The sequence below is a fragment of the Lonchura striata genome, chromosome 7 (assembly GCF_050655825.1).
Source record: "Lonchura striata isolate lonStrDom1 chromosome 7, ASM5065582v1, whole genome shotgun sequence".
Lineage (NCBI taxonomy): Eukaryota > Metazoa > Chordata > Aves > Passeriformes > Estrildidae > Lonchura > Lonchura striata.
This window is the reverse complement of record NC_140709.1, coordinates 20,418,092-20,442,071: the sequence shown is the minus strand read 5'-3', so window position 1 is coordinate 20,442,071 and position 23,980 is coordinate 20,418,092. Positions and strand designations below refer to the sequence as shown.

The 23,980-nt window shown below is 36.5% G+C and overlaps 1 protein-coding gene across 2 annotated transcripts in view; it reads left to right on the top strand.

Moving 5' to 3' along the window:
- The first annotated feature begins 1,764 nt into the window (after positions 1–1,764).
- Positions 1,765–23,980, top strand: part of SLC25A12 (solute carrier family 25 member 12) — a 45,154-nt gene continuing 22,938 nt past the window's right edge. Inside the window, exons 1-7 of one of the 2 annotated variants that reach the window (XM_021552419.4) lie at positions 1,765–1,794; positions 2,216–2,269; positions 6,045–6,187; positions 10,858–10,973; positions 19,828–19,967; positions 22,453–22,599; positions 23,691–23,829. In XM_021552419.4, coding sequence (XP_021408094.1) covers positions 1,783–1,794; positions 2,216–2,269; positions 6,045–6,187; positions 10,858–10,973; positions 19,828–19,967; positions 22,453–22,599; positions 23,691–23,829 — 751 coding nt within the window. In that variant the 5' untranslated portion in view covers positions 1,765–1,782. Of the gene's footprint in view, positions 1,795–2,215; positions 2,270–6,044; positions 6,188–6,308; positions 9,507–10,857; positions 10,974–19,827; positions 19,968–22,452; positions 22,600–23,690; positions 23,830–23,980 lie in introns of those variants that run through there. The other variant, XM_085584429.1, reaches the window with a different exon arrangement.

Below are 23,980 nucleotides of genomic sequence, written 5' to 3'. Positions count from 1 at the left end.
ACCCCAGACCGCGGGCCGGCCGGCGCGCGTGCGCAGAGCTGCTCGCGCCTCTGTCACGTGCGACGGCTCCGCGCGCGTCGCGGACCCTGCGGCTGCCGGCTCCTTCCTCACTCTCAGACCTCGCTGCTCATTGCTGCAGTTACGCTTTGGCCGAGCAAACAGCCGGAGCTCTGTCATTAGTAAAAAAATAAAACTCTCTATATTGAACTGCTTGTTGCAGCTATTGTGGGATTTCTGCCGTTTTCTTTCAGAGACCTGGCTTTTGATGCACAGTGGGAGTTGCTGTGCTGGTTTGGACAGGGGTAGAATTACTTTTCACACTGGCTTGTGTGGGGGTGGTGGGTTCAATCTTTGAGGGTCCCTTCCAACTCAGCTTATTCCGTGTTTTCTGGGATTTGTGCTGAACAGATATTTTTGTTATTGCTGAGCAGGGCGTACATGGAGCCAGTACTGCCATGGTGGTAAGGATGTTGGGGCTGAATGAAAGGTTGGAAGAGACACAGCTGGGACAGGTGTCCCTAAGTGACAAAGAGATATTTTTGACCAGATGGCATCCTGCACAGTCTATAAAGTGAGGAGAAGAAGGGAGAGGATGTTTGGGGCGATGATGTTTGTCTTCCCAGGTAACTACTACTGGTGATGAAGCTCTGCCATCCTGCAGATGGCTGAACACCTTCCTACCCATGGGAAGCAGTGAATTAATTCCTGATTTTACTTCGCTTGTCTGCCTAGCTTTTGCTTTTCCTATTAAACTGCTTGTCTCTCAACCTATGAGTTTTCTACTTTTTACCCTTCCAATTCTCTCGCCAGTCCTGCTGGTGGGGGAACAAGTGAGTGAGTGTGTGGGGCTTGGCTGCTGGCTAGGGTAAACCATAACACCCTGCAGCTAAGCATGTACACATATGGCTTTATTGAACAACATACTTGGGTGGTCAGATGCTTACCAAATAGGCAAGATTTCTAGCAAAACTTCTGCTGTCAGCTGGGGCATAGGCATATATGTAGTATATGAACTCTAAGAAAACCTTTTTTTGACATGTAATTAAAAAAAGTTGTTTACCAGAGGAAAGTTGTTTTAAACTTGAGTCACTGTTTTCTGACCACCATTATAAGCTACCAGTTACTGTATTTAGTTTAATATCTCTCTGTGCTATTTGAGGAGTACCAGAATCTACCTTTTTCCAGTGCCATCTAATAAAAGACAATTTGTTGTGCCCTTGAAATAGCACAGCAAGACATAGTATGAAGTATTATTTAAATCAGGTTTTATAAGCACCATGATTGAACTGCTGGAATAAGGTATAAACCTTCCCTTTCTTAAGACTTCGGCCTGCATGCTTTTTATTTTTAAGTATAAAGCATATGTGTGCTCTGCTGATAAAGGATTATAAGACCTTGTAAGAAGTTAGTGAATTCAGCCGGATTTTGGGCCTCTAGCTCTATGTTTGAAATAGAGAGCTACAACCGACTTGCAGCCAAGCTGCCAGAACACCAGCCTATGAACAATTTCGGTACCTGAAACCAACAGGTACACGCACACCTCTGCTGACCCTCAGGGACACGGCTGCATGTGTTGCGCCACAAGGAGACTCAGCAGCATTCAGAGGCCCCGTTTTGCACTGTGGAGGCGCTACCAGGCTCCCGCTCCGCGCACCCACAGGCGGGGCGGGGCGGGGCGGGGCGGGGCAGGGCGCTCTCCCCACAGCGCCGCGCTGAGGCGGCGGTGCTGCGGCGGCGCGGCGGGCGGCGGGCGGCTGGCTCCTCCTCCTCGGCGGGCGCAGCATGGCGGTCAAGGTGACTCTCCCGCTCCGCCGCTGGTGGCAGGAGGAGCCGGGCGGATCCCGCGTGGGGCCGGGGGCAGGCGGGCGGCGGGATTCCCGCGGGGGCCGGGGAACGGCGATGGCGGGGCGGCCCCGGGGGAGCGGCGGCGCACCGCCCGCCGGAGTGCCCCGGGGGGCGCGGGCCGGGGTCCCGGGGCAGCGGCGGCGGTCGTGCTGCGGGGCCGGGCGCCGCTCGCAGCCAGCGCCGTGCTGAGAGCTGCCAGCGGCGCGGAGCCCCGTGCCGTGCCTCGGCGGCGCGGCGCGGTCGCGGCTGAGGTTGGGCCTGTGGGTCTGACGAGGGACGCCGTGTTGCCGCCTTCGGCCGGCGCGGCGGGTTGCTCTGCGATCTGACAGCAGCCCGCCTAAGCGAAGCATTCATTTGCTTGTGTTTACAGGTGCATTCAACCAAAAGAGCGGATCCCGCTGAACTACGGAATATTTTTTTGCAGGTAAAAAGATCTAATGTTGTTTGAGTGTCGGACTTCGGTGTTTTGCTCTTTCAGCAGTTTACCGTGGCATCAGACTCGTGTCGTGCTGGTGGCACACTTATAAGTTCACTTTGCAGGCGTAGTGTATTGACGGGGTGTCAGGCATTGAGGAGAACCTGCTGCTGGCAAAAAGTGTGATAACCATTTCCAAATTACCATATTAAATAAGCTCCGGAACTATTTTCTAATTTTCTATAAAGCAAATAATTATAATGAAGTGCTGTTTTTTTTTTTAAATGCACCTTTGCAGAATCAAAAAAATTTTTCTTCCACGACTGTATGTTTTGTCCTTGGGATTTATATATGTTCATACAAATGGTTGGACCACTAGGAGTGTTTTTAGAACTTAAAATTGATTTCTCATTATTAATATATCTTGCAATATTATCCCTTGCAGGGCCTTAGAATTAGCATATATAAATAATAGCATGAAGGTTTCTCCATTCCCTTAGTTTCACTAAAGTGCGATCAGAAAGGAAAAAAATCAGAAACTTTAGGATATTGATCCAGTCGATCCTAAAACTTTAACGATAAAGCTTGAATCAGTCATATGGAATAATAAGAAGAACAAGAACTATGTTTTAGGTCCATAATAGGGTCACCAATATTTCAAAATGACTAAAATATGTTTTTTTCCCTAATGTTGAGTGTTACACAGCATATTTAGGAAGCTTTTCTCTATTTAAAAATTTAGGACTACAAAATTAGAGTTAATACTGTAAATAATAAAGTCTATTATTTAACTATTTATATGTATCTTCTGGTTCTACTATACCATCTAGCAATTTCCGTATATGTTAAGTAGTCAGAGAGAGCTTTTTGCCTGAGAGAGAGGAGTTGCATCCCAGCCGTAATTTTGGTGGCCTTTTCTTTTGCATACTGGATTACACTATGACATTGCTGGAGTGCAAATACTTAGAATGCTGGCATCAAACTGTGGAAGCTCAACATTTAGTTTCTAGTAAAAGATACTCCAACACAGGTTCATTTTTGATTGACATGGCATTCAGCTTTTGTAGGTAAAGATTACACTAGAGTATGTTACTAAAATTAGTGACATAAAAGTATTATCTTTTAAAATATATATTAATACAGTATAAAAATGTGATTCTAGAACGTGTTTTTCCACCTTTTCGCAAAATACTTTTGCACATTTGAATGAAAAACAGTAAAATGAGGTGTCAAAACATTATTCAGTTGTAAATGTGAATTCTTTATGATTCTTGACATCCAGTCAGTAGAAGTTCTTGCTTCTGGAAATAGGGAAATTAAGTTCTTGATAGTGGTTATACAGACAACAGCAGAGAGGAAGAACATTGTATCACTGGCTGGTGTTTTATTGACCTAAAACCAGACAGTTTGTTTAAAAATAAAAGGCTTCCCCCATGGCTGTCTTGTTTTCTTCAAAGAAACATGCAAATGAAGTTGTGAATTGTTTGATATTCTGAGAAATGAAAAATAAGAAGCTCTCCTCTCTCTCTTTGAGTATGTGAGATTTTGCAGTAAAAAAAAGGCATAGAAAAAAGAGTTTGTATTTCTTCTATGTTTTGTTGAGTTTGAAATTGTGGGGTTTTTTTATGCTTAGAAATCAAACTTATTTGCAGACTTTAAAACAAAGGAGAATCATTCTTTTCAAGACTGAGTTGCAGAAAGTCTTGTTATGAAATATTGCAAGTGTTTAGGGGTCAGATATGTTGTACTCCTTGCTGAGAGTGCTGGTCTCTTCTTTGAACTTCAGCTAAAGGTCGTGCATTCCTTCCTAAATTTGGCTTCCCTTGGAAATGGTTAGAAGGGAAGATGTGAGCTCTAGGCCTCGTCACCATCCACCTTAATCATAGAGAGTCTACTTAGATTTCCTTCTGTTCATGCACGTCTTCTAATGGGATACGTGCCCTCTCGCCGTGCAGTGTACCTTGTGTCTTAAAGGACATTGAGTATATACCTTTCTCTTCAGAATTTCTGAGGTGTGCTATCTGCTTCTTCTAATTGTTTTAAACTGTTAAAAAGATAAAGTTTGATTTGCATTAAAAGATGTGCTATTTCTCTTAATCCTGTAACTATGAAATGCAGGCACTGAAATTTCATGTCTGTGCACCATCAAATAAGTTACCTTTTAGGTGTTTGCTAACCATAGACTTGAGTAAGAAACATAAAAGAACAGATTTTCTAACAAATTATCATGGAAGGATGAAAGAGTTGGATGGAAAAACAGTTACCGGATTTCTTAGTGAACCTTCATTATTTTTCTTGGACAAGACACACTTGGCCTTTGGAAAATATTGTTAAATTATTCCCTGCCTGTTGAATTCAAGTGTAACTTGTTCAAGCAAGGTGGAGACGGAAACAAAAAGAGATTTCCAAAGCATTGTTTCTGAAAGTGTGGTGATACATAGCACCAGCTTGTAAACTAGAGTAGGAGGTTTGTATGTTTGTCTTATATGAGGATGTTTTTAAAAAAGTGTCATGGAAATTCATCAAGTGCTTACCTGAGGCAATCTACAAATCCATACTAAAAAATTTGTGTTAGAAAGTAACAGAGTTCAAGACTGAGAAGAACAAAGATTTAATTGATGTGTTATGTTTTATATTCAAATTAGGCTGTAATTTAAAATTGCCTTTTTTGGGCTAAAAGATTCTTGACTTAAGTTATATGGTGCAAACATGGAACTAATGTATTTACATGCTTAGCTACTTTGTCAGGCCTTAATTATTGGCTTTCTGCCAAACTCTTCCAAAATGCCATGACCTTCTCATATGGAGCTGAATATATCTGTCACTTAATTATTGTTGTCTTGATATTTTTTAACAAAACTTCCCCCAAACAGTTTTTATTGTGGAAGGTATTATTATAAATTATTATTTATTATACACTCAGAGATATTGGTGTTTGGAGGAAAAAAGATGGTGTTTCGATTTTGACTGTTTTTGATATGCACTCTACTGTCAGCTGACTTCAGTGATTCTTGAAGATATGCTCCATACTCTGCATGTCTGATGGGGCCTTCACACATTACATTGTCTTTGCATTTCATGTCTTGCAGCAGAATTGTGCTTCATAAGGCATTTTTCAGTCACTTGTGTGTATGGCTGAGAAGAGAACCTTTCAGAGCTGATGAAAGGAAGCCACAGTTTCCTTGTGCTGTCATATTTGCAGCAGTTCTCAGTTAAGGGATTCCTGTCCACTGCTCTGTGTTCCTGTTTTAGTGGTGATACTCTATTTTAATTCTCCATAGATTCAGTAATCTGGTTTACAATGCAGTCTTGCAAACAGCTGTGATAACAGCTGTAGGGTGGAAGAGTAAAAGGTGATGAGGTGGTGTGAGGGGCTGATATTGTGGAAGAGATAGACAAGATGCTGAAGCAAGCACTGTCTGTGTGTGTGAATTTTTCCTTAAAAATATTTTTCCTTAGAAATAAAGCTATCATTTATTTCTCACAAAAAGAGAAAAGAAATAATTTATGTTTTCCAAAATAATTATAGTCGAGATCAGGAACAATTATTCAGAACATATCTGCTACTAGAAGCTGTAAGAAAATTTATGTGCTCTGTTTTCAGTGTAGCTGCAAATGGAATGCTGTACCATGGTTGTAATTTTTATAAATTTTCCCACTTTCCTGACAGTTTCTGAAATGCATATTTTTCTTTTAATTAGAAGATACTGGTTCACCGATAATTAACATCTTGATGGATTTAATTTTGTTTGTGTGGCTTTGGTTTTTTTTATTTTTACTCTAGTATGCAAGTGTTGAGAAAGATGGTGAGCATTACATGACCCCAGAGGATTTTGTGCAGAAATACCTAGGACTTCATACGGATCCACATCACAATCCTAAAACAGTGCAGCTGTTGGCTGGAGTGGCAGATCAAACTAAGGATGGGTGAGAATTTTGCTTTCCATTTGAAACTTGCATTGTTAACTAGTGCATTGTTAAATGTGTGAGTGCATGGGTTTGATAACTTCATCTTCTAAAATGCATTATCGATTTTACTACATTTTAGGCTTGTTTAACGAGCAGGTTTTTTCACGAGTACAATGGACTATAAATTTATGAAAACAGAAAAAATTACGGTGTTCAACATGGATGTTTTTTAAAGCTGAGATTTATTTTGATGGTATTGTGTTAAATTCTACAAAAACTAAGGAAGTTGAACAGCAGGTAAGTTAAATGTAGTATGGTTGCCTTAGAAAAGCTCTTCTGGATGTCTGCGTCCATCATCAGGTACTGTGGAGAGTCTTCAGTGCCTGTAATTAAACACAAAAATATGGAAGAGCTTTCTTACTTCTGTAGTGTGCAATTCAAATCCAACCACTGCGGTCTTTTTAAAAGACTGATTAATAGAAAAGAGACAGACTTGTGACTTTATGAAGGAAGAAGTTGTTTGCCTAATGCAAATCAGGTCACAGCACATAAAGCTTTTCCAACTCAGATGCTCCTGCTTGCTTTTAGACAGTTCCCTGAAACCAGTTTACCTTGGCTAAAGTAGTGCCCTCTAACTCATTTGTCTTCCAAGGAGCATTTTGTTTTCCTGTATGTAGGCTTCTAGCTTTGGCCTTGGATTGTAGTAGAAGGCCCAGACATTGTTAATGTAAAGTGAGAAGGTTAAGATGGATCAGAGAACTGATCAAGAATGTAGAAGTGAATGGTTATTTTGTTGAGAAGAAAATGTTGTTAAAATAGTAGACAATACATTTGTAAATATGTAAATATAACTTATTTTAAATGGAAAGCTCCTTCACTTCCTTTGTTACTTAAATTTTGGTTTTGTTTTCTTGGATTCTGCTACAGAACATTTTATTAGTTTGCTTAGTATCCTGAGCAGCTTTCATAGTATCTGTGCAATGGAAATGAAATTATATGTGCTGTATGCTTCTTACCCTAAATGACATATATAGGATTTCCTCTTTAATGTAATGCTATATGATTTTTCTTTTCATAAGGCTGCAGCACTTTGATAATATATTTGATTATACATATATATGATAAATGTTAGTAACCTGTCTCTGTTTCCAATACATGGCTTCAGTTTGTTGCTTTATTATGGATTGAAAAGGTAATTTTGTATATATCTGTTCAAAATAGTTTAATTGATAAAGTAAACCAACATGCTTAGTATATTGTTTCTCTGAAAGCTGTTGGTTATCTTTTGTGGTGTGCATTTCTTCCAAAAATGTCTTATAAAAGGGTTTTCTTACAGTAGGAAATCAGTTGCTACAACTGAACTTTTAGGTATTGCTTTTTTTTACTTTCCCTGTGAATAAGATTTTTTTGTTGTTTTTGTATATTGCATTTTTTCAAAAAATCTGGGTAATATTTGAAGTGATATAATCAAGTATGGATAAGTGTGCTTTACCATCTTCTTTATGGGAAGAGTGGGATTTTTATTTTCTACTGCTATGTAGTTGAAAGTGTAAAATGTTTATCTGTTTGAATACTTGTCTGAAACCTTTTTCAAAATGTTTTAATCGACATTCAATCTATATTTCATGTGAAGAACTTGTTACAGCCCCATTATCAACATCAGTTTTTTTTTACATTCACATTCTTTCATTTGTAATGAGCTGTAATATATCAAAATCCAGACTCTAATAGCACGATTAACTATTGTAGTCTTAAACTGAATTCTGGGATATATTGCAACTTTCTAAGGACTTAATTTATGAAGTCCAAGGACATAGCTGTAGTCCTGTTCTGTATACATACTTTTACTTTAAATTACAACCCAATGTCATGCAGCAAATCATTGAGAAGCTTAGGGTTCTGTTATGAAATTTCATTCCTATATTTACTATCATATTCTCTTAGCCTTGCTTGAAATAAATACTCAAGAGTGTTGATGGTTGATTCCATTGTTAATATTTTTTTATTTCTTTTAGGTTTAAATTTGGCACTTTACAGAAACAGCACATTTTGGAACTGGCTCTCTGTAGGCATGCGTTTAAAAAAATGGTTTTACTTTTTTTCTCATGGTAACTTGATCCTTACTTAACTGTTCCAGAGCACTATTGCTTTCTCCCATTGCTGCTGTACAAGACTGGTTTGCTTTAGTGGAACTCATTTAGGTAGTTCTTAAAACAGCTGACTGTTCATTTCCAAAATGTTTATTCCTTGTTGTTACAAGTGCATGTTCTTAAAAATGTATGGGATGTCCTCTAAATTAGAATTTGCTTTAAACTTGCCTGTTATGGATTTAGTACAATAGGATTTCACTGATGCTGAAGGCACTCCTGTGTCTCCAGACTGCAGGCACTGGCTTTAGGATAGGATATATACCCTCTCTGAAGAATTTACTTACATATGTATATGTGTCAAGACCAGCTAAAATATTTTGATCCCACTTCAAACCTAGAGAATTTCACAGTAGTAATTCAAAAATTGTTCATTTTAACTGCTTGTTTCTGGGTACTGCTTTTATCAGTGTATCAGTCTGGAAACTAGTTCTTAAGTGAATTCCCCAAGAAAGAGTTGATATTTCACCTAATGGAGAGTCACAACAGAGCTATACATAATGCCTAGAAAGCTGTGTTGTATGGGAAAATATTAGGAAAGACTTCTAGGAAAAAAGGAAAGAGAAGAATTGCAAACACATGGGTTACTTTGTGTGCTTTTGAAGGGTAGCAGTACAGAAGAAATCAGAGGAAAAGAAATTTTTTTAAAATGTTACAGATAAAACAAAAGGTGATTTGATATGGTTATGGACTCTAATGCAGTGGGTTCACTGGATAATACTCGAGTAGTGATTGGGTGGGAGGCTTCATCATTCTGTTTAATCCAGCTCCTGTTATCTCTGCCCTAGTGGCTAATGGAGGATCACAGAGGCTATCCTGGCTCTTAGGCATTGCAAGTTGAACATGTGGGGAGGAAATTAAATGTGCCTGTCTCCTTTTGCTGTAGCCACTGTTATAGTGAGACTGCTGAAGATGTCTTCTTTCAGGTTCAGGCTTCAACAAATGCATTCTACAGAGATCAGCACTTGATTTTGTCAGTTATAAAGCTTTCTGATTAAGAATTAATTTGTGTGTCAGCTTTATGCATGTATGTGGAATATATTTTGAAATTATAGTATTTACAATTATTTTAAAGGAACATTTGTTTCTTTGGTACTAACCCTTTATTTATCAAGATCATCCTTTGGATGAAATTGACTTCGCATGTGAAGAGCCATTCTCATATTTCTGGTTTTTCTGGCTAAAATGTGGTAAATATGATAGTTCTGTATTTTCAGTATCTTAATTATTTTCAAAGTCGTTAGGTTTCTTCCTGTCTTTCTTGTGCAGTGCATATATACAAGAATGTTAACATATTTAACCTTTTTAAAGTATCTCAATTCTGCTTCATGTGTACTTAAAGACTAGATATAGTAATGAATAGTGTGAATATTGTGATTTTTTTTATCTTTTTTTTTTTCCTGTGGGGAACAGACTTTATACTTGTCTCTTTAGCAGTAAGCAGGAATGTTTGAAGTAATCACTATAAGCTAATGATCTCATATGATGAGTACTAACTTGAGATCAATTATGTACATTTTATAGAAAAATTTCTAGGAAACAGTGATATTCTCTGCTTTAACAGCACTTACTGATATATAGTACGTTTTTTGTTAAATACAAAAGATGTAATTGACATTCTTCCTTCCATTGATTATTTAATGCTAAAATACACTCTCATTTATGCCATTATTTTCTTGTGCCACCCTTACCCTTTATCTACGCTTAGCTTCAGGTTTATCCTTCTGCAGCAGTTCATACATACAGCATTAGGATGCCTTCTGGAGGGTTTTCTTTGTGTTAGTCAGAATAAGCAGAGTTCCTCTAGAAAAGTTACTTATTATTATCCTAATAAGGTATGTGTGCCTACATTCAAGTGTGAGTTGATCTGTGGTGACCACAAGGACTTGGATTTACCTGATCACCCTGAGTTGTGCCCCGTGTCTGTATTGCATACCCACCCCACAATCTTGTGATCTGCTGTTACACTCAGATCCTTCCCTGCCTTGTCATGTCTGTCCTTGAGCCCAGATGTTTTATGTTTGGCCCTGAGTATATGACTTGGCAGTTCAGTTCAGTTAGTATTCTTTCCGTAGTAAAGTGTAACTTTTTCTGAACCTGTTTGTTTTTTTATGAATGTTATGTTTTGTTTTAAGAAAATGTATGTTTTATAGTGTATTCCTGTACTTGCATTACAGTATCTTTTCTTAGTGGTAATAAATAAGTAGTAGTAGAATTACAGATCTGTCATTTCATGTTGTTAGGATTTTTGTGGTGTTTTTATGTCGTAATTTTCAGGTACTGGTTACATTTATAATTAAAAGCAATAACTTGTAGGTGTTCAGTGAGAATTCAGTCTCTTCATAGAAGAAGAAACTGAGTTGCGTAAATGTTAACTACTTAAACGTAACATACTTTTCAGTCTCTAGAGTGTTAATTATCTTAAGTTAGAATTTTGTTTAATATTTGGATCACACTGTTTTCTAGAGTATCAAATGTAAATTATCATTGGTATTATGAACATTTAAAAAATATTTTTAACTTTTCTGTTTTCCTTTCTAGGTTAATTTCCTTCCAAGAATTTTTGGCATTTGAATCTGTTTTGTGTACTCCAGATGCATTATTCATTGTTGCTTTTCAGTTATTTGACAGGAATGGCAATGGAGAAGTAACATTTGGTAAGAATACCTAAAGAAAAACAGTTTTAAGAAACTGGTTTAATAGTGTCTGTCATAGTAGTGGTTCATGAGCACAGGTGCCTAGAAATGCATTTTGTGCAGTACTGTAATGTTTTCCTAAGACTGCATGAGCAGAATTTTTTTTCCTCTGTCAGTTCAAGCTTAAGAAGTACACAGAGACAAAATACGTTTTTCTCTGTCTTCTTGAATCACAGTTTTTTGTTTTCCTGAAGTAATGTCATCCTAAGTAAAATTCTGTGTCCTGGACTTCAAACACCTTCAGCCATGAGGGAGTTTTAAGATATGTTCTGGATCTTCATATGTCTTTAAGTAATTGTCATTTCATACAGTAAGAGCTCAAGAAGTCTAATAATTTGATTTCTTGTTCCTTTTCTTGAGGAGCAAATCCTACTTTAATGTTATGAGTGTAACTTACAACTTGATTATGTATTTGCAAAATTAGGAAGAAAATCTGGCCTTTTGTTTTGTTTCCTAATCACGTAAGTTAGTAATTAGACCAGAGTCTTGAGGCTAACTATACTGCTTTGTGATATTGCTAAATAGCTGTTATTAACATTGCAGTTTAAGGAGGACTAGGCTTTATTTTTAAAACTTCATATTTATGAAAATCAGATAAATCAATGGTAAGAATTTTAATAAAATGGAATGAGAATTTAATGTTATTTCTATCCAAAAGAATAAAGCACTCAATAAAGAAAATACAAACTATGCTTGGATTTGTAACCACTTGCTGTTTGTACTATTTCATTATTATGGAAATTGCTGTAACTTGTTGGGGAAAAAAAGGCAAAGGTCTTTTTATGGAAACAAATTGTTTGACTTATAGTGCCTGTTAAATTACATCGTTAACTGAAGAGTCAGATACTAAACAGTTCGGATGCACAACATCTTGAAGAGAAAATGTTTTAGAATTTAAATAAAGGTGAAGTCTGTAAATGCAGTCATTAGGTATTGGACAAACTACTACAATCAGTGTGACCATGTTAACGATGGTTTATTTAATATTCTTGCAAAATGGGGGTTTGAACTTGGTAGCTCTTATGAGCACACTTGAAATATCTGATTCCATAATTGAGCAATAAGCCATTTCAGATGGTATACAAATTCCCCAGTTAGACTGAGAATTGTTATTTTTATATAATTAAAGTCTAAAAGAAAACACAAACAAGAGAAATTGTAAAACAGAAATTGGTGTTTTTTTCTGTGTCTTCCTTGCTGATTTTTTTTTTTTGTAAGGCTGGTAAATCTTGAAAAGGAAATTTTTGAGGGAATTTTAAATTTGCTATTGGTTTCTTGGATGTTTTTTTACAAAATTAATTACCTTGCAATTATTACTATATTTAACATTATGCTAGTAAGATGGCATGGTACATATTTTTTGTGCTACATCTCCCACATTTACTTCTGCTTTTTGTCTTTGTTTGTTTGTAACATGGGATACTTACTTTTACTTCATACACGTATCATACATATTAATACAACTGTGAAAAATGTGAATGATGATCTGTGACATCTTCAGAATATGGTAACCCTGCAGTCAAATTTTCCAAGTCAGGCTTGTGACTGTTTTATAAATGAGACCTGCACCCTTTCATTTTCATACCACATAAACAGAAAAGCACAGAGTTTAGTTTCATGTAAAACCAGGACAATTTAGAAATGCAAGTTACAAAGTTGAAAGTTTTAGTAAATTATTTGAACTGTACTGAAATGGAGTAAGTTCAGCCAATTGGTGTGAGAATCACTATCAGACAAGTCAGGTCTTTTATAGACTCTAATGTATCCAGTCTGCAGGTAAGCTGTGTTGGTTATGACAGCAAACACAAGTCAGGATTTTCTAGCTCAGATGAAATGCTCTGTGGATGTGATTGCATTGATGCCAAATCTTTCTCAAACCACTAAGTCTTGCCAGAAGCAAGAAGGATTTACTAAGGTTTTTCTGCACTGTGCATCCAAAGGAAGGGATAGAATCAACTTGGATCTGTTAGACCAGTTATTAGAACCAGCACTGGCCTTGTGTGCGATAACATGTTCTCAAAAAGTTCATCTTTCATCTACTCAAATTTTCAGTTATCTGGGGGAAGTTAAGTGTGCTTGTTGAATTTTAGATCTCTCTGTTTTCAGAAGCAAGATGCTCTAGTTGGGTTTGCTTATGTGTAGGATTTATTTACTGACATGATTTTGAGCCATTCTCAAGTACTTCATTTTACAGTCCTCTCGAGCCTCAGTCTGCTATTTGTCTCTTAAAATACTTAGCTTCCAACTCTCCAGTGATTAGAAGAACTGTGTTAGAAGACTTTAGAAGCTATTTTGTAGAAATACTTGTATGCTAAGTTAATAAATATCTTTGTCTGCCATATCATATGTTGAAACCTGAAGCCTTCTATCACTTTAATGTCATCTGTTACTGTTTTATTTGGGATGCTTTTCCAGGAGCTTTGGACATCCAGAAATCCTATATGAATGACTGTCATAAATGTGTTGTTGGTATTCTGCAATATTTGTAAAGTAGATCCATTGCAAGAGCATGAAACTGGACCTACTTTACCTGAGCAAACTGCACAGCATGCTCAGTACTCCCTACATGTTTCAGCTGCACTGGACTTGCTGTCAGCTTGGTGATAAAAAACAGTAAAATGACTGTTCTAGCAACCCATTGATACAGGTGACAGTGTAGTTTAAACAAGTTTTTAATAATGGAGAAATAGAGAAAAAGCATGTATTTCTAACCAAGTGCTCCTACATCTTCATCAGTGCTTCCTAGGTGAATGTTTTATGCGAAATGTGTTGCTGCTGAACCCTTACAATACTGTTATCCATAAAATTAAATGCTAACAGCTAAAGCTGATGAAGACAAGTGATTTTTTTTCAGGTTGCTGTCTGTAGCCAGAGAAGACTGACAAGCGCTTTACTCCTTTGATTATGGGATTTATTGACTGTGCTACTTAACATGAGTGAAATATTCAAAATCACTCCATAAAATTAATACTCTTCTACTAAGGAATATTATTTTTATTTCTATTCTGTGCAGATCTTCTGACCTGAATTCAGGTTAAAGCAAACCTGAATATTAAATCTGCTAAAGCTATTTGTTTTTTTCTGCTGTTGAAGCAGATAATCTTTACTGTGTTTAAAAGGTGAAGTCTGTGATTATCTGCAAAACTTCTCTGAAAAATAGGTTGTCTAACTGAAAGTACAAGGATTCTTTTTAATTTATCTCTCTGGCACACCATACAGTGATCTGGACTGCATCACTTTTAATTAGGGTATACAATCTCAAGGCATTTTCCAGCTGTTCTTCATTGTAGAGTCACCACAAAGAAAGCCATTCTCTGATAAACTGGGGAGTTTCAGATGCTTTTTCAGTTAAATATACGTGCTAGTATGGATAGAAGGATAGAGCTAAAATGTATTTGTGATTCTTCTGTATTCAGAATTATTTTGGAGATAATTGGAAAATATTTATGGAACTGAATTTAAGGCTTTTAAAAGCATCCTGTGCTCAAAATCTAATTACAAACATTTTGCCAAGTATAACAGCATCTTCTTCAAAGGCACTGGGGGGAGGAAGACAATCAGATGCTTCATACTGCATCTGTGAAAATAGTACAATATTAGTACTATTGTATAATACAGTACTGTACTGTGAAAATAGTACAGTATTACTGAACTGAAATAATAAACATCAATTTAATCATTCAGAATTTGAGTGTATGGGGATACTGAAGTTGCTCAATCTGTTATTTAGACAAGTTTAAATCTGAGAAAATTCATGTTTCCCTTAATCAGGACATAGAGTTTGAGAACACTGGAAGAAGAGGAGCAAGAGAAAAGAGTTGAATATGTGTTTGTGCTTTGCTTATGAGTATTATTTCTCAGGGACCAGGGATCACTTCTAGTACTCTCTCCTTCACCATTTCTAAAAGGGCAGATGGGTTGAAAATGGTAGGATTTGAGTTTAAATGTAAAAGTTCTGCTTTCAAAAATATTACTGGCAACCATAAAGACTGGATATAGATTTTAAAATAAAAAAGAAAAATACTCATGATCAGGTGACTACAGACATGAGGATATGAGGGAAAAATCCATGTTTTCATTAAGTGCTATAAACCAGAGCTGCTGTTATTTTTGGCCTCCTGTTCTACATTAGTTGCCTGTTTTCAAAGTGTCTTTTGCTTAACATGTGCAGATAATGTAGGAAATGTCACTGTTAGGACTTTCTTTTTCCTTTTGTGTTGTATGATTTTTTTAAGGCTTAAACTACAGTTTTGAATGCTTGTGACCAGTGCAGAATGGGAACCCCTCTTACTACTATACTACTACTACTACTACTACTACTACTACTACTACTACTACTACTACTACTACTAGTATTACTAATTTTTTTTCAAAACCATGGTCAATAAGAGGTAACAGAAAAGGAGAATGTCATGTTAAAATTATATGTATTGGCAGCTTTTTATTATGGCTGTCGTTCATCTTTCTGTAGAATCAGTAATTATTTTAAAATAAGAGCAGAAATAAAATGTAACTATTTCTAGTTAAACTTCTATTAAAATAATTATTGTATTATATTTGGATTACTTTTAATAAGCTTCTCCTGCATCAAGTGTTACAAAAATGTCTTTCTGCCCTGAGCTGTGGTTCCTTTTTTTATCCTTCAAAGTGAAAATATGCTGTTAGCAGAAATAGTGAGCAACAGCAACATAAAATGTTAAAATTTATTATGTACATTAGGCATGAAATATGCACAAATTGGACAGTAGATTACTGAGTTGACAGATCTAAAAAAACCCAAAGCAACCCTGTTAAACAACAAATCTTTACCGTACTTAACACTGCTGCTTAAAACTTAACCACTTTTATATTTTTGTGTCCCTAAGAAGTGTGATTGCTTTTTATCCCTGGTACGAGGGAATGGCAAACTCTGTTAACAGGTTGATGGCACTAGAATTGTATGAGCTTTCCACTCTGCTTCTCGGGGAGCTGATAAGTCAAAATAAATAATAGGTACTGCTGCAAGGTTTACTTGGAATATGGAGCTCATCCCTGCAATGGGCCACCAAAGAGACCGCATAGTGTTTATAATTTAAAGTATTCTTCTTCCTTATATGAAATTGATTATTGCCTAGGATCTTTGGGGGTTTGTATCATTTTTCTGAGCCTGATAGGTAACAGTGTTTGATGGAAGTTGAGCCAGTCATGTGTGTGCTGCCTGCAGATAGCTGCTCCAAGCATCTATAATTTGTTTAAAATGATTGGGTGGGGAAATTCTGAAGCAATCTTGTGAGAATGTGTGTCGCCTTGGAGGTAATGTACTAGTACACTAGAGTTGTAGGTTTATTGTTCCTGGGGTTGATGGTAAGTTGAGTATGTCATCAGGCTGCTGACTTGTATGCCTATCTGAGAGGAAAATGCATTACTGTAAGCCTGGAAAGAAAGTTATCAGCTCAGTAGGAAAGAATTCCACTGCAGAACGGTGAGCAAAGAGTAGAAGACATTAGTAAATGAGCAACATGTATTGACAGGGACAATGAATGCATTCTGTAAAATGTCCTACTAAAATGAAAGGCTTGAAAAATAATTTGCTGTTTGCCCCCTGCAGAATAGCTCCGTTGGAAATTTGAAACACTTGTAGTTTATCTTAATTTAGAAGCATTACTAGGTTTTGAATGAGGAAGGCAAAAAAAAAAAAAACCAAAACAAAACAGCAAAGCCAGCATCTGTACATTAATGTTGCTTGTATTCTTTGTTGTCAGTGCTTTGCTTCTGCTGTGAAAAAAAAAAAATTAAAAATGGGGCATTTGTTGATAATTCAGAGAGGTGAAAGTGTAGGTGATGATTGCATTGTGTGTGATTTCTGCAATGTGATTGGTTTGCTGCTTCTCGTCACACAAGTTGTTAGCTGTGGTGATGGCTATTTCTGTTAATGCAATAGAAGAGCCAGCAGGATTGGATTATAAAGGTATTGTTGATACGTTGTGAAGAAAGCACCCCTGCTCTTGGGTAGTCAATAGTTAGTTTTAGCACATAACAGGAAGTGTTTGAGAATCTCAGGTGGCTTTGGTAAATGTTATTTCATGTTTCCATGGGTTTAACTAGATCAGTTACTTTGCTGTGGGGGTGGTGAGGTGCTGGCATAGGTTTCCCAGAGAAGCTGTGAATGCCCCATCCCTGGAAGTGCTCAAGGTCAGGTTGGATGGAGTTCTGAGTAACCTGGTCTTGTGGAAAATGTCCATGCTTGTGTCAGGGGGGCTACAATGAGGAGATCTTTAAGGTTCATTCCATCTTAAACCATTCTGTGGCTCAGTGATTTTTCAGAACAAGTGCACAGTTTTGCCTCTGTACCTGAAATGCTTCATAAACCAAATCAACATGGAAGTAATTAAGCATTCTATAGAGATTATATATTATACTAGAGCATATCTTCAAATCCAGACTATTGTAATACAAGCAGAATATACTGAGTGTCAGAGATTGCCTGGAAAAGAGAAATGGGTAAGGCACCTCAGTTTTCAGAGAGGCAACAAGCTAGTTTGTATACTGTTTCTTAGAACTAGTTAGCCATTTCTGGAATTCATAAAGTATCAACACAGTCAAGTATTGAATTTATTAATTAAAATATTATTTTTATATGCTGATGAGTCTTGACTTGAGGTATTTTGATGAGTAGTTGTAAATTTTTTTATGAACAAAAAAATTGAGTGTAGGAAAGCGATTCTTGTTTTTTTAAGCAGTATACAGTTAAATGCTTGAGAGTTATGAAAACATCAGGGGCTTAAGTCTCACTACAAACAAGTGAAAAATCAGTGAACATGGATGAATAAGAAAACAAAATTTTAAAAGAAAAATGTGAGGCTTTTTTTACCTTTCTCTAAGGTTAAGAGAAACAATTATTGGAAACAAGTGAAAATAAGATTTAAATTTTCTGGCTGCTTCAGCATTTTCTAAGTTTTCATTCAGGAAGCTCAGTGTGTATCAGAAGTCAGGTTTACATACATGTAAGTAGTAGCCAGTTGGCACCCAGTTTGTGCATTAGTAGCTGAGCCAGTGAAGCCTGCCTGTCTTCTGCTCTGTTCACGGTTCATTGCCATTTTTCAGGCTCCATAATGAGTTGCACTGTCCTGTTTGTGTTTGTAGTACATGGAGACTCTAGCTTGGCCAGAAGCTGCAGTGAATTAGTGGTAAGTGGGGAATTTAAATGTGAATACCTTGATTCCTTGATCTGCAACTATGATGAATAAATCTGCAAACAGAACTTTCAGAGGAAGTATGGCAAAATAAAATAGTTTATCACATAGTGATGTGTTTAGTGCTTTCTTTTTTCCTTAACCCTCACCTTGCACAATGATACTGGTGAGTAGGTATGAGTAAACAGTTGGAAATGGTCAGAATTGTTTTTTAGGTTTCTTGTTGATTCGGACAAGTCCTTTAGCTTACTTTGTGGTGGAAACTGGTTTAAACTGTAGGGTTTTGACTCTTGTGTTTGACCTTTATGTAAGGTTTAATCACTAGCCATAATCTGCCCTGAGAATATGTAATCTCAGTCTAACTGAAGGAGGTGATCTAGCCAAGGAATCTGACCTTTGTACCTTTGTACTTTTGTATCGGTTTTGAGACATGTATTCTGGGTATTTCCTTCCCTTTTCCCACTGAAAAGATAAAAACATGTAGTGGATTTCCTAGATCTGCTCTAGAACTAATAGACTACAGAATTGAAACTTTAGCATAGAGAAAGCAATACATTTACTTCAAGTAAATACGTCCTGATAGAGTTATCAAATGATAATTAAGGTTCTTAATGTATTTTGTCTCTCAAAACTGTTTCAACATATAAAAGGTGTGTTATCAGCTAGGATGTTTTGTATTTTGTTTTAAATTTTAACTGTGTGCCACATTTTATTTTGCTGTTAGCAGATTCTAGGCTGATAAACCATTTCAGGTACTGTGAGGGAAATTTTGGAAAGTGTTCATGTGTTATGGGTAGATGTCCTGTATGGATGGATGTCCTGTTATGCAGTTCATGTGTTTCATAATCTGCACAAAAAGCAGGCTTGTTTTGCAGCATGGCAATGCTGTGTATGAATAATGCATGCTGTTTTTCAGATTAGTTTTTTGCCTGAATTCAGATAATATGTTTAGCATTGAGATTTCAGTTGTACAGTATACATGTGGAGAATTCCATCTGAAATGGCAGGTTTTTTCTTCATTTAAAGGAGGACATCTCTATCTTCACTTATCTTAAAACATTTTAATAACTGAGACTACCAATTATGTTTTATAGGATTTGATTTTTGTGCTAAGGCCTTATCAAAAGCATCTAATAACGTGCTTTCTGCTGAGTTAATGATATGTTTTAGATGTCATTTCTTATACCTATCTTCAATAGCCATATTCAGACAGTGTGATTGTAATAATCAAGTTTCAATCAAACCACACTTAGTATGACAAATATTGCCTGAGATTGTAGTGCAGGTATTTGTGCTCTTGATAAAGGACTTAATTTGACTCCTGGCAGAGATAGAGAACCACTATTGATTTTTATATCAGAATGCAAAATAGCTTTTATTTGTCATGTATGAGGGAAATTGCTTCTTAATTAAAACTAAATAAAACACTCACTCCATGGTTTTATGCAATAATACAAGAAGTATCATTTGTGTCTCAAATGTGTTCTTTTACAGGTCTGTAAAGGTTTGGTTAGCAATTATTTTTAACAAGCTAAAACACTTCTTAAACAGCTGCTGTAATCATAACTTTTTTGTATTCCTTCTGGAATGTTTGTAGATGTACTGTACCCCAAGGCTCACCTGTTGTTCTTCCCTCCCCAAAGCAAATGTCAAAGAAATATTTGAACAAACTCTTATTCATCTTCAAATCCCGTTCAACTGGGACTGTGAGTTTATTCGACTGCATTTTGGACATAACAGGAAGAAGCATCTTAACTATTCAGAGTTCACTCAGTTTCTTCAGGTCAGTTATTAACCTTGTTCCAAAGTTGGAACTGAAATTCATTTAACTTCTAATAATATGCTAATACCATTATAAATTTTGAGTTTATTCTGGTAGTGATAATCCTTACCTCATACTAGTCCTGACAGCTAATGATGAACTGTTATTTCTCCATACCAGTTTTGTAAGCAGTGTGTACTCATTGTGCTGTAACTTGAATACCATCCTTTAAAAGAATGAGACAAAACATACTGTTCATGAAGTTAACTATTTTACTGATTGTTGTTAAACTGGGTCTGCTTGTTCTGTGATAGGAATTCAATAGCAAAACTAAACTCTGCCAGAGAAAGCATTCTTAATATAGCCAGTTATTATTGACCATTAAAACTCCCCTATAGAGATTTTAGCTTCTGTGCCTTTTCTTTATTTTTATAAACATTCTAATACTTACCATTTTTTTTTCTTTCACTGGCATGCATGCTACTACACAAATACTGGGAGTTTGGTCTTAAATGCAGCCAGCTTGCAGGAGGTAAAATCTGATTTCCTGTGATGTTGCTGAACTACCTTTTAGGGATTAGGCTTTAAAGAATTTCACTTGTTGAACTGCGCTTTGTGCTAAGCCAAAAAATTACAGTTAAAACATATTATGAATTGAATATTTTACTAGAAGGAAGGAAAGGAAAATGTCATCTATAAAGGATGGAGAAAGAGCAAATTAGGAGAAATTTACATTGTAATTCATGGAAAGGAAGTTCACAGAGTTGTTGGTATTTGCACTGAATTCCATAAATTAACATGCAATGACCACCTTGTGATACAACATAAAATTGCCTGTCTAGTAGACGTGAAGAAAAATAGGTTATGCACTTCTGGAGCTGCCTTTGATACAAGAGACGTTTTGTATGTATTTTCTTAAAAGTTAGGAGTGATAGGTGTGCTTCTACATAATCTGTAATTATTGCCCAAGATAAAGCTATCTCATAGGATCACAGAATATTTTGGGTTGTAAGGGATGTTTGGGTTGTAATGGATGCAGATTGCAGGGAGATCTAGTCCAATCTCCCTGCAATCTGCAGGGATGTCTTCAACTAGATCAGGTTGTTCAGAGCTCTATTCAGCCTGACCTTGAGTATGTCTAGAGATGAAACATCTACCACCTCCTTAGGCAACGTGTTCCAGTGCTTTACCACCCTTATTCAGTTTAGAATCATTGCCCCTTGTCGTATCAAAATAGGCCCTATGAAAAGTCTGTCACCATCTTTCTGATAAGCCCCCCATAAGTATTGAAAGGCTGCAGTAAGGTCTCCCAGGAGCCTTCTGTTTTCTTTTCCCCTTCAGCCAGAACAGCCCCAGCTCTGAGCCTTTTCTCATAGTGGAGGTACTGCAGACCTCTGTCATCTTTATGGCCCTCCTCTGCACCTGCTTCCAAAGTGGTTTGTTGGGAGCTCAGAGCAGAGTGATAAATGTCTGTTTTGGTTCTATGTTTGTTTTTCCAAGATACTGCCATGTAAGATACAGTAGCCTCTTACTGTCATCATATAATTAAAACCCTTAGTAGGGAAGGCTAGTATGGGTTGCAGTAATTTCACTATGTACACAATTTAGATATTTTTATCCCTTCTTTTTATATAAGATAGTTTTTCTCTCTTGGTCTAAAACTATCTTTTGGGGTTTGGGACTTGAATCGGAGCAGGTTTGTTGTACCCTGATCTAGAAAACGTTCATGAGGGTATGAGAGTTGAGAAATTACTGTAAAGGTGATAGAAGCTAGATGATTTGCCCTCTTTTTACTGTCTGTCAGAACGTGCTTATTTTTTAGCAGCTTCTAGAGGTCTGAATGACAGCTGAATGGGCTTTATTGTTTGGTTGAGTAGAAGGAAACAACTTTTTCTGGACATAGAATTTACAACTATCATTATTATCTTGAGGTTAGGTTACCACAGTGATCTTTGTGTGAAGGTTTTTGCAGTTTGTATAGGAGTTTTAAATTGTCTGAAATGAATGACCATTTGTGACATTATGGGAGATAACTGTTTGGGGCAATCTAAATCCATATTATATAATTCTCACTTTCCTCCTGTTTATTTTCAAGTACTTTCCACTGAGTTAGTATATAATAGCCCAGTCATATTTCATCTTGGATATGTAAGAGATCATCTCGCTTTGTGTCTTCAAGATCAGTATCAGAAGTTTTTCTAGCACTTACGTATTTAATTAAGGAATAGATAGCAGGCAGGATATGGGTATGTGAAGTTCATTTCTTACATCATTTAGTGAAAGTGCATATTTACTTACAGTTGAACTGAGGCATGAATCTGTGGATAAAATCAGTATGCAGACTTCTTATTTTTGTTGATTTGGCCTTGAAGTTTAAACTGTTGTTACACTATTGTCTATATATACAGACCTGTTGGAGCGTAAGAATATGAAATTTGTGAAAGTTTTGTGAACAGTGGGTTACATAATCTGCTTCTAATCTGCTGTCTCTGAATATTCATTCTAGGAGCTGCAGTCAGAACATGCAAGACAAGCCTTTGCATTGAAGGATAAAAATAAAAGTGGTCTGATAACTGGGCTGGACTTCAATGAGATCATGGTTACCATTCGCTCCCATATGCTAACTCCATTTGTGGAAGAAAATTTAGTTTCAGTAAGTGTTAACAAAAAGTGCCTTGAATTCAGTGTTAAATAGCAGTGATGTTTGAAGATGGCACAGGTTCTCTTCCACTTTGTCTTCTACATGTTTATCACTCACTGCCTTGGTGTTAGAGATTATCAGCTTCATAATAGGGTGGGCAGGGTGAAACATGGCAGCATTCCTTGCTGCAGTAGTGAAAAGGTTGGCAGGCTGATTTGCATGTTTAAAGTGCCACTGGAAGCAGTTTGAGTTAGTTTACTATACTTTCCACCAGAGCAGGGCAAACTACTTGGTACAGAAAGAAGCATGAGTTGTAGAACCATATAGGAAAAGACCCTTAAAATCAAATCAAATGGAAGTTATTTAGGACAAAAGCATCCAGTTTTTATATTTGAATATATGACATCTCAGGAGCTGGAGACTACTTACAGTTTTGTCCTTTTATATACTCTTGCATTCTTTTCTTTTTCAGATCAGAGTTTGGAAAATCAGTATGTAGATTCTAGAGGTAGAATGGTTACAGTCATGATAGTTTGGCAAGATCTGTAGGTAAAGTAATAGCATACAAGTTACAATCTGAATGTATGTAGTATGAAAATTACACAGGAATGAGATTTATATAGAAGATAAAGTAATAACTTTTATCTTACTATCTTACCTATAGATCTTGCCTTGCCTTACTCATAAGGCATACTGTCTTTTATAAAATGTAGAGCATTTACTAACTTTAGACTTTGAAGTAAATGGTCATTGATGTATGTGATGCAAGAAATCAGTTAGTGCCTTTATCTAAAGTCATTTGCATGCATTTCTCTTTCAGAAGATTACTTGGTGACACTTTTAATGTGTCTATCAGATACCTGGAACAATAACCTACTTACATGATTATTTCCTAACCGTTTTCTAGTGTTCAATCTTTACCACAAAAATAGTATCCTGTTTAATAATTATCCCCTCATATTTCTATTAAAAATATCTTAAAATTACAGGAATAGAAAGATATCTTTAATTCTTTCATAATTTGCTCAAATGAGTGCATCTGTAATTGTAACAAGATGTAAAAGTGCTTAAGGCACTTAACTGTTTTCATTTAATTTTTAAAGGTAGCTGGTGGAACTGTATCACATCAGGTCAGCTTCTCCTTTTTCAATGCATTTAATGCCCTTTTGAATAACATGGATCTGGTTAGGAAGATATACAGTAATATAGCAGGTGCAAGAAGAGATGTTGAAGTCACAAAAGGTAAGATATATTTCCTACAAGTTTATTAATTTTTTAATTCTGCCAGTTTTGTAATTGATGATGCACTTGGGTTAAGGTGAGTCAGAAGTCAGTTTATGGCCACTGGGAAAGTGTTTTTTTAGCTGTGGGTGATTTTCATCCTCACAGGTTA